This window comes from Sinohyriopsis cumingii, chromosome 7 (assembly GCF_028554795.1).
Source record: "Sinohyriopsis cumingii isolate HCF-2022 chromosome 7, ASM2855479v2, whole genome shotgun sequence".
Lineage (NCBI taxonomy): Eukaryota > Metazoa > Mollusca > Bivalvia > Unionida > Unionidae > Sinohyriopsis > Sinohyriopsis cumingii.
The window spans coordinates 87313993-87332442 of NC_142967.1; the positions used below are offsets into that span (position 1 = coordinate 87313993).

The 18450-nt window shown below is 35.1% G+C and overlaps 1 protein-coding gene across 2 annotated transcripts in view; it reads right to left on the minus strand.

Annotated features, from left to right (window-relative positions):
- Positions 1–18450, minus strand: part of LOC149795672 (interstitial collagenase-like) — a 157594-nt gene that overhangs the window by 22793 nt on the left and 116351 nt on the right. For both annotated transcript variants that reach the window (XM_089965511.1, XM_089965510.1), the window contains exon 4: positions 14138–14213. In XM_089965511.1, the coding sequence (XP_089821637.1) occupies positions 14138–14213 (76 nt within the window). The remainder of the gene's footprint in view (positions 1–14137; positions 14214–18450) is intronic.

An 18450-nucleotide genomic window follows, 5' to 3' on the forward strand; every position in this document is an offset into this window, starting at 1 on the left:
ACTTTTCTATATTATTGTCGTATACCCCAAACTGACTGCTTGACTTCATACTTTTCTATATTATTGTCGCATACCCCAAACTGACTGCTTGACTTCATACTTTTCTATATTATTGTCGCATACCCCAAACTGACTGCTTGACTTCATACTTTTCTATATTATTGTCGCATACCCCAAACTGACTGCTTGACTTTATACTTTTCTATATTGTTGTCGCATACCCCAAACTGACTGCTTGACTTCATACTTTTCTATATTATTGTCGCATACCCCAAACTGACTGCTTGACTTTATACTTTTCTATATTATTGTCGCATACCCCAAACTGACTGCTTGACTTCATACTTTTCTATATTATTGTCGCATACCCCAAACTGCTTGACTTTATACTTTTCTATATTATTGTCGCATACCCCAAACTGCTTGACTTCATACTTTTCTATATTATTGTCGCATACCCCAAACTGCTTGACTTCATACTTTTCTATATTTTTGTCGCATACCCCAAACTAACTGCTTGACTTCATACTTTTCTATATTATTGTCGTATACCCCAAACTGCTTGACTTCATACTTTTCTATATTATTGTCGTATACCCCAAACTGACTGCTTGACTTCATACTTTTCTATATTATTGTCGCATACCCCAAACTGCTTGACTTCATACTTTTCTATATTATTGTCGCATACCCCAAAACTGACTGCTTGACTTTACACTTTTCTATATTATTGTCGCATACCCCAAACTAACTGCTTGACTTCATACTTTTCTATATTATTGTCGTATACCCCAAACTGACTGCTTGACTTTACACTTTTCTATATTATTGTCGCATACCCCAAACTAACTGCTTGACTTCATACTTTTCTATATTATTGTCGCATACCCCAAACTGACTGCTTGACTTCATACTTTTCTATATTATTGTCGCATACCCCAAAATAACTGCTTGACTTCATACTTTTCTATATTATTGTCGCATACCCCAAACTGACTGCTTGACTTTATACTTTTCTATATAATTGTCGCATACCCCAAACTAACTGCTTGACTTCATACTTTTCTATATTATTGTCGTATACCCCAAACTGACTGCTTGACTTCATACTTTTCTATATTATTGTCGCATACCCCAAACTGCTTGACTTCATACTTTTCTATATTATTGTCGCATACCCCAAACTGACTGCTTGACTTTACACTTTTCTATATTATTGTCGCATACCCCAAACTAACTGCTTGACTTCATACTTTTCTATATTATTGTCGCATACCCCAAACTGCTTGACTTTATACTTTTCTATATTATTGTCGCATACCCCAAACTGCTTGACTTTATACTTTTCTATATTATTGTCGCATACCCCAAACTGACTGCTTGACTTTACATTTTTCTATATTATTGTCGCATACCCCAAACTGACTGCTTGACTTCATATTTTTCTATATTATTGTCGCATACCCCAAACTGACTGCTTGACTTTATACTTTTCTATATTATTGTCGCATACCCCAAACTGCTTGACTTCATACTTTTCTATATTATTGTCGCATACCCCAAACTGACTGCTTGACTTTACACTTTTCTATATTATTGTCGCATACCCCAAACTGACTGCTTGACTTTATACTTTTCTATATTATTGTCGCATACCCCAAACTGACTGCTTGACTTTATACTTTTCTATATTATTGTCGCATACCCCAAACTGACTGCTTGACTTTATACCTTTCTATATTATTGTCGCATACCCCAAACTGCTTGACTTTATACTTTTCTATATTATTGTCGCATACCCCAAACTGACTGCTTGACTTTATACTTTTCTATATTATTGTCGTATACCCCAAACTGACTGCTTGACTTCATACTTTTCTATATTATTGTCGCATACCCCAAACTGACTGCTTGACTTCATACTTTTCTATATTATTGTCGCATACCCCAAACTGCTTGACTTCATACTTTTCTATATTATTGTCGCATACCCCAAACTAACTGCTTGACTTCATACTTTTCTATATTATTGTCGCATACCCCAAACTGACTGCTTGACTTTATACTTTTCTATATTATTGTCGCATACCCCAAACTGACTGCTTGACTTTATACTTTTCTATATTATTGTCGCATACCCCAAACTGCTTGACTTCATACTTTTCTATATTATTGTCGCATACCCCAAACTAACTGCTTGACTTCATACTTTTCTATATTATTGTCGCATACCCGAAACTGACTGCTTGACTTTATACTTTTCTATATTATTGTCGCATACCCCAAACTGACTGCTTGACTTTATACGTTTCTATATTATTGTCGTATACCCCAAACTGACTGCTTGACTTCATACTTTTCTATATTATTGTCGCATACCCCAAACTAACTGCTTGACTTTATACTTTTCTATATTATTGTCGCATACCCCAAACTGACTGCTTGACTTTATACTTTTCTATATTATTGTCGCATACCCCAAACTAACTGCTTGACTTTATACTTTTCTATATTATTGTCGCATACCCCAAACTGACTGCTTGACTTCATACTTTTCTATATTATTGTCGCATACCCCAAACTGACTGCTTGACTTTATACTTTTCTATATTATTGTCGCATACCCCAAACTGACTGCTTGACTTTATACTTTTCTATATTATTGTCGCATACCCCAAACTGCTTGACTTTATACTTTTCTATATTATTGTCGCATACCCCAAACTGACTGCTTGACTTTATACTTTTCTATATTATTGTCGCATACCCCAAACTGCTTGACTTTATACTTTTCTATATTATTGTCGCATACCCCCAAACTGACTGCTTGACTTTATACTTTTCTATATTATTGTCGTATACCCCAAACTGACTGCTTGACTTCATACTTTTCTATATTATTGTCGCATACCCCAAACTGACTGCTTGACTTTATACTTTTCTATATTATTGTCGCATACCCCAAACTGCTTGACTTCATACTTTTCTATATTATTGTCGCATACCCCAAACTAACTGCTTGACTTCATACTTTTCTATATTATTGTCGCATACCCCAAACTGACTGCTTGACTTTATACTTTTCTATATTATTGTCGCATACCCCAAACTGACTGCTTGACTTCATACTTTTCTATATTATTGTCGCATACCCCAAACTGCTTGACTTCATACTTTTGTATATTATTGTCGCATACCCCAAACTGACTGCTTGACTTTATACTTTTCTATATTATTGTCGCATACCCCAAACTGCTTGACTTCATACTTTTCTATATTATTGTCGTATACCCCAAACTGACTGCTTGACTTTATACTTTTCTATATTATTGTCGCATACCCCAAACTGCTTGACTTCATACTTTTCTATATTATTGTCGTATACCCCAAACTGACTGCTTGACTTTATACTTTTCTATATTATTGTCGTATACCCCAAACTGACTGCTTGACTTTATACTTTTCTATATTATTGTCGCATACCCCAAACTGACTGCTTGACTTTATACTTTTCTATATTATTGTCGCATACCCCAAACTGACTGCTTGACTTCATACTTTTCTATATTATTGTCGTATACCCCAAACTGACTGCTTGACTTTATACTTTTCTATATTATTGTCGCATACCCCAAACTGCTTGACTTCATACTTTTCTATATTATTGTCGTATACCCCAAACTGACTGCTTGACTTCATACTTTTCTATATTATTGTCGCATACCCCAAACTAACTGCTTGACTTCATACTTTTCTATATTATTGTCGCATACCCCAAACTGCTTGACTTTATACTTTTCTATATTATTGTCGCATACCCCAAACTAACTGCTTGACTTCATACTTTTCTATATTATTGTCGCATACCCCAAACTGACTGCCTGACTTCATACTTTTCTATATTATTGTCGCATACCCCAAACTAACTGCTTGACTTCATACTTTTCTATATTATTGTCGCATACCCCAAACTGCTTGACTTCATACTTTTCTATATTATTGTCGCATACCCCAAACTGACTGCTTGACTTCATACTTTTCTATATTATTGTCGCATACCCCAAACTAACTGCTTGACTTCATACTTTTCTATATTATTGTCGCATACCCCAAACTGCTTGACTTCATACTTTTCTATATTATTGTCGCATACCCCAAACTGCTTGACTTTATACTTTTCTATATTATTGTCGCATACCCCAAACTGACTGCTTGACTTCATACTTTTCTATATTATTGTCGCATACCCCAAACTGACTGCTTGACTTTATACTTTTCTATATTATTGTCGCATACCCCAAACTGACTGCTTGACTTCATACTTTTCTATATTATTGTCGCATACCCCAAACTGACTGCTTGACTTTATACTTTTCTATATTACTGTCGTATACCCCAAACTGACTGCTTGACTTCATACTTTTCTATATTATTGTCGCATACCCCAAACTGCTTGACTTCATACTTTTCTATATTATTGTCGCATACCCCAAACTGACTGCTTGACTTTATACTTTTCTATATTATTGTCGCATACCCCAAACTGACTGCTTGACTTCATACTTTTCTATATTATTGTCGCATACCCCAAACTAACTGCTTGACTTCATACTTTTCTATATTATTGTCGCATACCCCAAACTGCTTGACTTTATACTTTTCTATATTATTGTCGCATACCCCAAACTGCTTGACTTTATACTTTTCTATATTATTGTCGCATACCCCAAACTGCTTGACTTCATACTTTTCTATATTATTGTCGCATACCCCAAACTGACTGCTTGACTTTATACTTTTCTATATTATTGTCGCATACCCCAAACTGACTGCTTGACTTCATACTTTTCTATATTATTGTCGCATACCCCAAACTGACTGCTTGACTTCATACTTTTCTATATTATTGTCGCATACCCCAAACTGACTGCTTGACTTCATACTTTTCTATATTATTGTCGCATACCCCAAACTGACTGCTTGACTTCATACTTTTCTATATTATTGTCGCATACCCCAAACTGACTGCTTGACTTTATACTTTTCTATATTATTGTCGCATACCCCAAACTGACTGCTTGACTTCATACTTTTCTATATTATTGTCGCATACCCCAAACTGCTTGACTTTATACTTTTCTATATTATTGTCGCATACCCCAAACTGCTTGACTTCATACTTTTCTATATTATTGTCGCATACCCCAAACTGACTGCTTGACTTCATACTTTTCTATATTATTGTCGCATACCCCAAACTGACTGCTTGACTTCATACTTTTCTATATTATTGTCGCATACCCCAAACTGCTTGACTTTATACTTTTCTATATTATTGTCGCATACCCCAAACTGCTTGACTTCATACTTTTCTATATTATTGTCGCATACCCCAAACTGCTTGACTTTATACTTTTCTATATTATTGTCGCATACCCCAAACTGCTTGACTTCATACTTTTCTATATTATTGTCGCATACCCCAAACTGACTGCTTGACTTTATACTTTTCTATATTATTGTCGCATACCCCAAACTGACTGCTTGACTTCATACTTTTCTATATTATTGTCGCATACCCCAAACTAACTGCTTGACTTCATACTTTTCTATATTATTGTCGCATACCCCAAACTGACTGCTTGACTTTATACTTTTCTATATTATTGTCGCATACCCCAAACTGACTGCTTGACTTCATACTTTTCTATATTATTGTCGCATACCCCAAACTAACTGCTTGACTTCATACTTTTCTATATTATTGTCGCATACCCCAAACTGCTTGACTTTATACTTTTCTATATTATTGTCGCATACCCCAAACTGCTTGACTTTATACTTTTCTATATTATTGTCGCATACCCCAAACTGCTTGACTTTATACTTTTCTATATTATTGTCGCATACCCCAAACTGCTTGACTTCATACTTTTCTATATTATTGTCGCATACCCCAAACTGCTTGACTTTATACTTTTCTATATTATTGTCGCATACCCCAAACTGCTTGACTTCATACTTTTCTATATTATTGTCGCATACCCCAAACTGACTGCTTGACTTTATACTTTTCTATATTATTTTCGCATACCCCAAACTGACTGCTTGACTTCATACTTTTCTATATTATTGTCGCATACCCCAAACTGACTGCTTGACTTTATACTTTTCTATATTACTTTCGTATACCCCAAACTGACTGCTTGACTTCATACTTTTCTATATTATTGTCGCATACCCCAAACTGCTTGACTTCATACTTTTCTATATTATTGTCGCATACCCCAAACTGACTGCTTGACTTTATACTTTTCTATATTATTGTCGCATACCCCAAACTGCTTGACTTTATACTTTTCTATATTATTGTCGCATACCCCAAACTGCTTGACTTCATACTTTTCTATATTTTTGTCGCATACCCCAAACTGCTTGACTTTATACTTTTCTATATTATTGTCGCATACCCCAAACTGCTTGACTTCATACTTTTCTATATTATTGTCGCATACCCCAAACTGCTTGACTTCATACTTTTCTATATTATTGTCGCATACCCCAAACTGACTGCTTGACTTTATACTTTTCTATATTATTGTCGCATACCCCGAACTGACTGCTTGACTTCATACTTTTCTATATTATTGTCGCATACCCCAAACTAACTGCTTGACTTCATACTTTTCTATATTATTGTCGCATACCCCAAACTGCTTGACTTTATACTTTTCTATATTATTGTCGCATACCCCAAACTGACTGCTTGACTTCATACTTTTCTATATTATTGTCGCATACCCCAAACTGCTTGACTTCATACTTTTCTATATTATTGTCGCATACCCCGAACTAACTGCTTGACTTCATACTTTTCTATATTATTGTCGCATACCCCAAACTGACTGCTTGACTTTATACTTTTCTATATTATTGTCGCATACCCCAAACTGCTTGACTTCATACTTTTCTATATTATTGTCGCATACCCCAAACTAACTGCTTGACTTCATACTTTTCTATATTATTGTCGCATACCCCAAACTGCTTGACTTCATACTTTTCTATATTATTGTCGCATACCCCAAACTGCTTGACTTTATACTTTTCTATATTATTGTCGCATACCCCAAACTGCTTGACTTCATACTTTTCTATATTATTGTCGCATACCCCAAACTGCTTGACTTTATACTTTTCTATATTATTGTCGCATACCCCAAACTGACTGCTTGACTTCATACTTTTCTATATTATTGTCGCATACCCCAAACTGACTGCTTGACTTTATACTTTTCTATATTACTGTCGTATACCCCAAACTGACTGCTTGACTTCATACTTTTCTATATTATTGTCGTATACCCCAAACTGACTGCTTGACTTCATACTTTTCTATATTATTGTCGCATACCCCAAACTGACTGCTTGACTTTATACTTTTCTATATTATTGTCGCATACCCCAAACTGACTGCTTGACTTCATACTTTTCTATATTATTGTCGCATACCCCAAACTAACTGCTTGACTTCATACTTTTCTATATTATTGTCGCATACCCCAAACTGCTTGACTTTATACTTTTCTATATTATTGTCGCATACCCCAAACTGACTGCTTGACTTCATACTTTTCTATATTATTGTCGCATACCCCAAACTGCTTGACTTTATACTTTTCTATATTATTGTCGCATACCCCAAACTGCTTGACTTCATACTTTTTTATATTATTGTCGCATACCCCAAACTGACTGCTTGACTTTACACTTTTCTATATTATTGTCGCATACCCCAAACTGCTTGACTTCGTACTTTTCTATATTATTGTCGCATACCCCAAACTGACTGCTTGACTTTACACTTTTCTATATTATTGTCGCATACCCCAAACTGCTTGACTTCATACTTTTCTATATTATTGTCGCATACCCCAAACTGACTGCTTGACTTTACACTTTTCTATATTATTGTCGCATACCCCAAACTGCTTGACTTCATACTTTTCTATATTATTGTCGCATACCCCAAACTGACTGCTTGACTTTATACTTTTCTATATTATTGTCGCATACCCCAAACTGACTGCTTGACTTTATACTTTTCTATATTATTGTCGCATACCCCAAACTGACTGCTTGACTTCATACTTTTCTATATTATTGTCGTATACCCCAAACTGACTGCTTGACTTTATACTTTTCTATATTATTGTCGCATACCCCAAACTGCTTGACTTCATACTTTTCTATATTATTGTCGTATACCCCAAACTGACTGCTTGACTTCATACTTTTCTATATTATTGTCGCATACCCCAAACTAACTGCTTGACTTCATACTTTTCTATATTATTGTCGCATACCCCAAACTGCTTGACTTTATACTTTTCTATATTATTGTCGCATACCCCAAACTAACTGCTTGACTTCATACTTTTCTATATTATTGTCGCATACCCCAAACTGACTGCCTGACTTCATACTTTTCTATATTATTGTCGCATACCCCAAACTAACTGCTTGACTTCATACTTTTCTATATTATTGTCGCATACCCCAAACTGCTTGACTTCATACTTTTCTATATTATTGTCGCATACCCCAAACTGACTGCTTGACTTCATACTTTTCTATATTATTGTCGCATACCCCAAACTAACTGCTTGACTTCATACTTTTCTATATTATTGTCGCATACCCCAAACTGCTTGACTTCATACTTTTCTATATTATTGTCGCATACCCCAAACTGCTTGACTTTATACTTTTCTATATTATTGTCGCATACCCCAAACTGACTGCTTGACTTCATACTTTTCTATATTATTGTCGCATACCCCAAACTGACTGCTTGACTTTATACTTTTCTATATTATTGTCGCATACCCCAAACTGACTGCTTGACTTCATACTTTTCTATATTATTGTCGCATACCCCAAACTGACTGCTTGACTTTATACTTTTCTATATTACTGTCGTATACCCCAAACTGACTGCTTGACTTCATACTTTTCTATATTATTGTCGCATACCCCAAACTGCTTGACTTCATACTTTTCTATATTATTGTCGCATACCCCAAACTGACTGCTTGACTTTATACTTTTCTATATTATTGTCGCATACCCCAAACTGACTGCTTGACTTCATACTTTTCTATATTATTGTCGCATACCCCAAACTAACTGCTTGACTTCATACTTTTCTATATTATTGTCGCATACCCCAAACTGCTTGACTTTATACTTTTCTATATTATTGTCGCATACCCCAAACTGCTTGACTTTATACTTTTCTATATTATTGTCGCATACCCCAAACTGCTTGACTTCATACTTTTCTATATTATTGTCGCATACCCCAAACTGACTGCTTGACTTTATACTTTTCTATATTATTGTCGCATACCCCAAACTGACTGCTTGACTTCATACTTTTCTATATTATTGTCGCATACCCCAAACTAACTGCTTGACTTCATACTTTTCTATATTATTGTCGCATACCCCAAACTGACTGCTTGACTTCATACTTTTCTATATTATTGTCGCATACCCCAAACTGACTGCTTGACTTCATACTTTTCTATATTATTGTCGCATACCCCAAACTGACTGCTTGACTTTATACTTTTCTATATTATTGTCGCATACCCCAAACTGACTGCTTGACTTCATACTTTTCTATATTATTGTCGCATACCCCAAACTGCTTGACTTTATACTTTTCTATATTATTGTCGCATACCCCAAACTGCTTGACTTCATACTTTTCTATATTATTGTCGCATACCCCAAACTGACTGCTTGACTTCATACTTTTCTATATTATTGTCGCATACCCCAAACTGACTGCTTGACTTCATACTTTTCTATATTATTGTCGCATACCCCAAACTGCTTGACTTTATACTTTTCTATATTATTGTCGCATACCCCAAACTGCTTGACTTCATACTTTTCTATATTATTGTCGCATACCCCAAACTGCTTGACTTTATACTTTTCTATATTATTGTCGCATACCCCAAACTGCTTGACTTCATACTTTTCTATATTATTGTCGCATACCCCAAACTGACTGCTTGACTTTATACTTTTCTATATTATTGTCGCATACCCCAAACTGACTGCTTGACTTCATACTTTTCTATATTATTGTCGCATACCCCAAACTAACTGCTTGACTTCATACTTTTCTATATTATTGTCGCATACCCCAAACTGACTGCTTGACTTTATACTTTTCTATATTATTGTCGCATACCCCAAACTGACTGCTTGACTTCATACTTTTCTATATTATTGTCGCATACCCCAAACTAACTGCTTGACTTCATACTTTTCTATATTATTGTCGCATACCCCAAACTGCTTGACTTTATACTTTTCTATATTATTGTCGCATACCCCAAACTGCTTGACTTTATACTTTTCTATATTATTGTCGCATACCCCAAACTGCTTGACTTTATACTTTTCTATATTATTGTCGCATACCCCAAACTGCTTGACTTCATACTTTTCTATATTATTGTCGCATACCCCAAACTGCTTGACTTTATACTTTTCTATATTATTGTCGCATACCCCAAACTGCTTGACTTCATACTTTTCTATATTATTGTCGCATACCCCAAACTGACTGCTTGACTTTATACTTTTCTATATTATTTTCGCATACCCCAAACTGACTGCTTGACTTCATACTTTTCTATATTATTGTCGCATACCCCAAACTGACTGCTTGACTTTATACTTTTCTATATTACTTTCGTATACCCCAAACTGACTGCTTGACTTCATACTTTTCTATATTATTGTCGCATACCCCAAACTGCTTGACTTCATACTTTTCTATATTATTGTCGCATACCCCAAACTGACTGCTTGACTTTATACTTTTCTATATTATTGTCGCATACCCCAAACTGCTTGACTTTATACTTTTCTATATTATTGTCGCATACCCCAAACTGCTTGACTTCATACTTTTCTATATTTTTGTCGCATACCCCAAACTGCTTGACTTTATACTTTTCTATATTATTGTCGCATACCCCAAACTGCTTGACTTCATACTTTTCTATATTATTGTCGCATACCCCAAACTGCTTGACTTCATACTTTTCTATATTATTGTCGCATACCCCAAACTGACTGCTTGACTTTATACTTTTCTATATTATTGTCGCATACCCCGAACTGACTGCTTGACTTCATACTTTTCTATATTATTGTCGCATACCCCAAACTAACTGCTTGACTTCATACTTTTCTATATTATTGTCGCATACCCCAAACTGCTTGACTTTATACTTTTCTATATTATTGTCGCATACCCCAAACTGACTGCTTGACTTCATACTTTTCTATATTATTGTCGCATACCCCAAACTGCTTGACTTCATACTTTTCTATATTATTGTCGCATACCCCGAACTAACTGCTTGACTTCATACTTTTCTATATTATTGTCGCATACCCCAAACTGACTGCTTGACTTTATACTTTTCTATATTATTGTCGCATACCCCAAACTGCTTGACTTCATACTTTTCTATATTATTGTCGCATACCCCAAACTAACTGCTTGACTTCATACTTTTCTATATTATTGTCGCATACCCCAAACTGCTTGACTTCATACTTTTCTATATTATTGTCGCATACCCCAAACTGCTTGACTTTATACTTTTCTATATTATTGTCGCATACCCCAAACTGCTTGACTTCATACTTTTCTATATTATTGTCGCATACCCCAAACTGCTTGACTTTATACTTTTCTATATTATTGTCGCATACCCCAAACTGACTGCTTGACTTCATACTTTTCTATATTATTGTCGCATACCCCAAACTGACTGCTTGACTTTATACTTTTCTATATTACTGTCGTATACCCCAAACTGACTGCTTGACTTCATACTTTTCTATATTATTGTCGTATACCCCAAACTGACTGCTTGACTTCATACTTTTCTATATTATTGTCGCATACCCCAAACTGACTGCTTGACTTTATACTTTTCTATATTATTGTCGCATACCCCAAACTGACTGCTTGACTTCATACTTTTCTATATTATTGTCGCATACCCCAAACTAACTGCTTGACTTCATACTTTTCTATATTATTGTCGCATACCCCAAACTGCTTGACTTTATACTTTTCTATATTATTGTCGCATACCCCAAACTGACTGCTTGACTTCATACTTTTCTATATTATTGTCGCATACCCCAAACTGCTTGACTTTATACTTTTCTATATTATTGTCGCATACCCCAAACTGCTTGACTTCATACTTTTTTATATTATTGTCGCATACCCCAAACTGACTGCTTGACTTTACACTTTTCTATATTATTGTCGCATACCCCAAACTGCTTGACTTCGTACTTTTCTATATTATTGTCGCATACCCCAAACTGACTGCTTGACTTTACACTTTTCTATATTATTGTCGCATACCCCAAACTGCTTGACTTCATACTTTTCTATATTATTGTCGCATACCCCAAACTGACTGCTTGACTTTACACTTTTCTATATTATTGTCGCATACCCCAAACTGCTTGACTTCATACTTTTCTATATTATTGTCGCATACCCCAAACTGACTGCTTGACTTTATACTTTTCTATATTATTGTCGCATACCCCAAACTGCTTGACTTCATACTTTTCTATATTATTGTCGCATACCCCAAACTGCTTGACTTCATACTTTTCTATATTATTGTCGCATACCCCAAACTAACTGCTTGACTTCATACTTTTCTATATTATTGTCGCATACCCCAAACTGCTTGACTTCATACTTTTCTATATTATTGTCGCATACCCCAAACTGCTTGACTTCATACTTTTCTATATTATTGTCGCATACCCCAAACTGCTTGACTTCATACTTTTCTATATTATTGTCGCATACCCCAAACTGACTGCTTGACTTCATACTTTTCTATATTATTGTCGCATACCCCAAACTGCTTGACTTCATACTTTTCTATATTATTGTCGCATACCCCAAACTGACTGCTTGACTTTATACTTTTCTATTATATTATTGTCAGATATCTCAAATTGGCTATTTGACTTCAATAAACTTTCATAACGTTTCAGACCTTCACTGATTGTTTTAGTTCCTAATTTGTGTGCCTTCTGAAAGAATAAAACATTTTTAAAAATTTGGGGACAAAAACTGCCTCTTCTAATCCAGGTAAGATCAGATTCTCAGGTTGACCCTATTACCTTGATGTTTAAAATTTAGAATGGCCTATAGCAGTCAAGTCAGTGGTGTTATTAAGAGTTATAATAACGCACATCCTTTTTGGCACATGTCCAAATCCTCTTGGAGTTAGAATACTTTGCTTTGATGTTCTTGTTTATTATTGTCAGCTATGATGTAATTCTCGCTAAGGAACTAAGCCACCTCTGTCTCTATTCATTCGCAGACTTTGCATTAATTTAATATGGAACTGGTTTTCATCAACTATACTTATCCTATTTTATTCAAGCTTACCTCTACCTCACTCCAGCAAAGGTCAAAGAATGAAGACATCATTTGGATTTCTTAGACCTTTTGCATTCAAAATGACAGTACTAATAACTGTAGGCATTGTGGTATTGATGTTGGCCATTGTACCAGTTACATTGTGGTTCTCAAAATTTGAGTTAAGCAATTCCTCTTATTAGTAATTTTATCGAAAATGTTATTTAAGTAATAAACGTATCAGAGGTATTATTTTTTTTTATTGGATAAGTTGATTTATCCAGTACTTTACCCATGATCCCATGTAGCTTTATTCATAAATACGACCCTTAAACACCACTGCTTTTTTTGCTTTTGTTTAAAACTTTGTATCACACAAGGAATCCTAGCACTTCTCAGATTGTCTGAGCCGTTCGGAAATTACAAAAGTTGGATACTTTTACAATTTGATTGTCGATATGGTCTGATGAGACCAAATGTATTCTTGTCACGACTACATAACTTCGTACCGAAGGTTCTAATCATTGATAGGTTGTCATGTGTGCATCGATAACTCGTTATGCATTGTCATAAAAACAGAGACACAGAAAAGATAGTAGAAATTAGTCTTTACTAGTTCTTAAGGTAACTTACCACTGACCGACGGGGGACAGTCTCCTTGTGTATGAATTAACTTTCCACGTCAATATAGACCTTTGCCACCGGATGACTGGAAATACATATATATATTACTTTGCTTTATCATTATTATTATTAGTAGTAGTAGTAGTAGTAATAGTAGTATAGTACTTGAAACTCAATTTTGCAGATGTCATTATAACACATAATAGGTGAATTTTTCTGATTTCATTGTGTGATATAGCAATTTTGAATTGATGAATACGATTTTGCATCGGATTAAATCCACGGCATTAGGTACGGACTTGGTCGAGTCTTAATGAGGTTTAAATCCACGGCATTAGGTACGGACTTGGTTGATTCTTAATGAGGTTTAAATCCACGGCATTGGGTACCGACTTGATTGATTCTTAATGCGGTTTAAATCCACGGCATTAGGTACGGACTTGCTTGATTCTTAATGAGGTTTAGATCCACGGCATTAGGTACGGACTTGATTGATTCTTAATGAGGTTTAAATCCACGGCATTATGTACGGACTTGGTTGATTCTTAATGAGGTTTAAATCCACAGCATTAGGTACGGAGTTGGTTGATTCTTAATGAGGTTTAAATCCACGGCATTGGGTACGGACTTAGTTGATTCTTAATGAGGTTTAAATCAACGGCATTAGGTACGGAGTTGGTTGATTCTTAATGAGGTTTAAATCCACGGCATTAGGTACGGAATTGGTTGATTCTTAATGAGGTTTAGATCCACGGCATTGGGTACGGACTTGCTTGATTCTTAATGAGGTTTGAATCCACGGCATTGGGTACGGACTTGCTTGATTCCTAATGAGGTTTAAATCCACGGCATTAGGTACGGACTTGATTGATTCTTAATGAGGTATAAATCCACGGCATTAGGTACGGACTTGGTTGATTCTTAATGAGGTTTAAATCCACGGCATTAGGTACGGACTTGATTGATTCTTAATGAGGTTTAAATCCACGGCATCGGGTACGGACTTGATTGATTCTTAATGCGGTTTAAATCCACGGCATTGGGTGCGGACTTGGTTGATTCTTAATGCTGTTTAAATGCACGGCATTGGGTACGGACTTGGTTGATTCTTAATGAGGTTCCTTTAGATAACTATGTCAGGCGAAACTGGACAAGGGTGAATACTGGGCTTATTTGTCGAAATGGCTCGTACAGTTTGTCCAAGGGATGTATAATTGAGAGTTTATGAGAGCCAATTAAACGGGGTGTAAGGAGACAGTTTGCTAAACTGAAAGAGAGCGAATCTCGAATCATTGTCCGGTGTCTTAATTTTATACATAATTTTATTCTTTTGAAACGAGTTTTACGATAATTGTTTGAATTTATTTGTCTTAAGTGATATTGGAATCATGTATGGTAAAAATGAATTATTATCAGGTTTGTGTGATGCTTTATGTCTGTGAAGGACTCACGGTACTAATTCCACTCCAATGGTAAACATATGGAAACACTATCATATTCAAAATTCAATAACTTAAAATTTATGGGTGCTGATAATGACACCTATAATTTTTCGTGCACATCTAACCTTGGTGCAAGCTTATGTGTGGAGAACACCATATGACCCGCGGCAATTTGTTTACATACATGTGCATGAAACACGTGTTATTGATTCTGCACCAAATGAATCAGGTGCTACTTTCAGTATTGAGTACTCCTGAGTCAAGCCTGTAAAAATGCTAAAATTGCATCAGTAGAAATTTGTCAATATTTTTTTTACATTACATATAGGATAAGCTCTCAAAAGGTATTTTTCCTAAAATTTTAATTTTCATTATTAACCAATTATGGACCACCAAACCTATAAATACTCTATTATTTCTTCACCCATTTCTAGACTGGTTCAAAGTTCTTCCATATAATTAGTACCGTGTGTCCTATAACCAGATTTAATTTTTTTTGAAAAAGTTGTATTTTACCCCTTGATATTAGAGCATAATTGTAAGAAAGAATTGGCCATGCTTGTGCATGGATAATAGTGCAATAGCATTTTATGTGATACCAATATCTATAGTTAAATTGCATCTGCATTACATGTTGCTGTGTTGTATTGTACTTATTAATGGCTTATTCTTGTTATTAAAATAATTGTTTTCTGCCTTTGTATCTTCATGTTATCTTTCTATGGCATGCATGCTACACAAAAGAAACACAAACATGCTGACATCAGCAAGTATGACATCACAGGGTATCAAATTACATGACGCATTGTATTTTCATCTCTCACTGGCTATAAGACAAGTTTTAAATGTTTTAAATTTCAAAACTGCATTTCTTTTCTTGCTGACTCTCACAGAAATAAGATACAGTGCATCCCTATTCACATCAATCAAACAAAACAAATAAGTGTGCCACATGACAGGTCAAAATGATAAGAGGCCATTGCCCTTTTGTGACTAAAACAAATACACACACCCATGAAGCATCAAGAGATGCTGACATTCCAAACTTATTTAAACTATCGTCACATGTGATTCATGACCCCCAAATGTTAATAAAAAAGTATAAAAGCCAAGGAAGAGTTCCATAAGCTTTATTATACTGAATAATTAAATAACATAGTGCTACTTTTTAGTATAAAACTATGGGGAAGGGTGAATAAACAAAGAATAGACAGAGTAATTTCTTCAAGCCTGGTAATGTTCCCCACAACAAGGTGGGGGGATGTGTATCAACCCAAATAACACATCAACATGAGGTATGTTACATAAGGACAACAAGAGACAAATTTGAAAAAGCTATCCAAAGTTCCTATAATGCTGACATTGATGTTGGAGACAGAAAGTGTATGCACAAACTGTTATGACTCAAGCTATTAAGTATGCTGGAGGTGGAGAAATGTGTGAAAAACTTTGCTATGCCAAGACAAGTTCATGTCTCTATGCAATATGCAGACACAGATAACAATTGTCACTGAATACACTACTTGTTAAATTTAAGTAATAGAATTGAAATGCATATTGAAGTTGTCTAATACATAAATATATACCTACATTTACCCAAAGCTCATAAAATGTTAAGAAGAAGTCTCAAAATCATTACTGTGGCTACTTTCCACTATAAGCAGTGTTAAATTACTTACTTTTTAATATAAAGCTGAAAAAATGCATACATTATTGAACAAAAGAGAAACAAAGCAAACATTGCAATCACTCAATTACAGTCAAAGGGGAGGTAATACACCTTGATTTGGCAAACCAAATAGCAAGCTCTAATTTACAGCTAAATGATTCCTTACTATTACTTGATGGTAAGAACAGAGCAATGTAGGTTTTATAAATAGCTTTTGTTTCAAATATGAAACCATATTTCTGACATGAAGCTTGTTTTCATTTATTCACAACAACATATATGGTGCACAAAACACATATCACTTAGTGCATGCAGTAATCAAATGCTGAGATTTGGAATAATGTTTTCTGAGACCACAAGTTGCAACACCCTGAGTATAAAGGTTTTCTATCATGGGACTTGGTACATGAAGAAAAAAGAGATCTGGTTTGGTGGGAGAGAGCAGTATGTTCACCATGCAGTTATACATCAAGAATGTTTCAACTGTATGAAGAGAGGTTGGGGAAGAAAAACTGCCTGTGTAAAGAATACAATACAGATAGGACTTTTGCAGACTTATATTGGGAATGAAGGGTTGAAAACTATTATTTTAAGTGAAAATATCCCTCCCTGCTCCCTCAACAAAAGGAATGCAGAAAAGTTCCAGTACTGTTTGCCCAAAAATGTAATGTACCAATATGAGAAACATGCTGAACATATAATAGGTGTCAAGGAGTTTAATTCTAGGATAAGAAATAAGACCGGTATAATTGATATCACTGGTCAACAGTGAAATCATTACTGACTTGAAAAGGCCCTAATCTGTAGTATTTTGTGCCGAACACGAATATAACCGTGAAAAATTTGTATTGGCTCTCGTTTTGAAGATATTCATATACCTCATTTTCTATGTTTCACTGTGTAAATTTCTCCAGTAGGACTGCAGCAACATCCGGAATAATGATGTAACATTGCATAATACCATCATGCTCACATCATCCACAGTTGATTGCATCATTTTCTGATGCAATGCAATACTAATGCCATGCGGCTGCTGAAGTAAGTTGACGTCAGCAGTGTACTATACATGTGTAGGCCTATTATACTAATGCCAGGCGGCTGCTGAAGCTGACGTAAGCAGTGTACTATATAAAGCCCAATCAGATAGGTTCAGCATTTAAAATATTTTAGACGTTGTGCGAGACAGTTCAAGCTACTGTTACATAAAACTT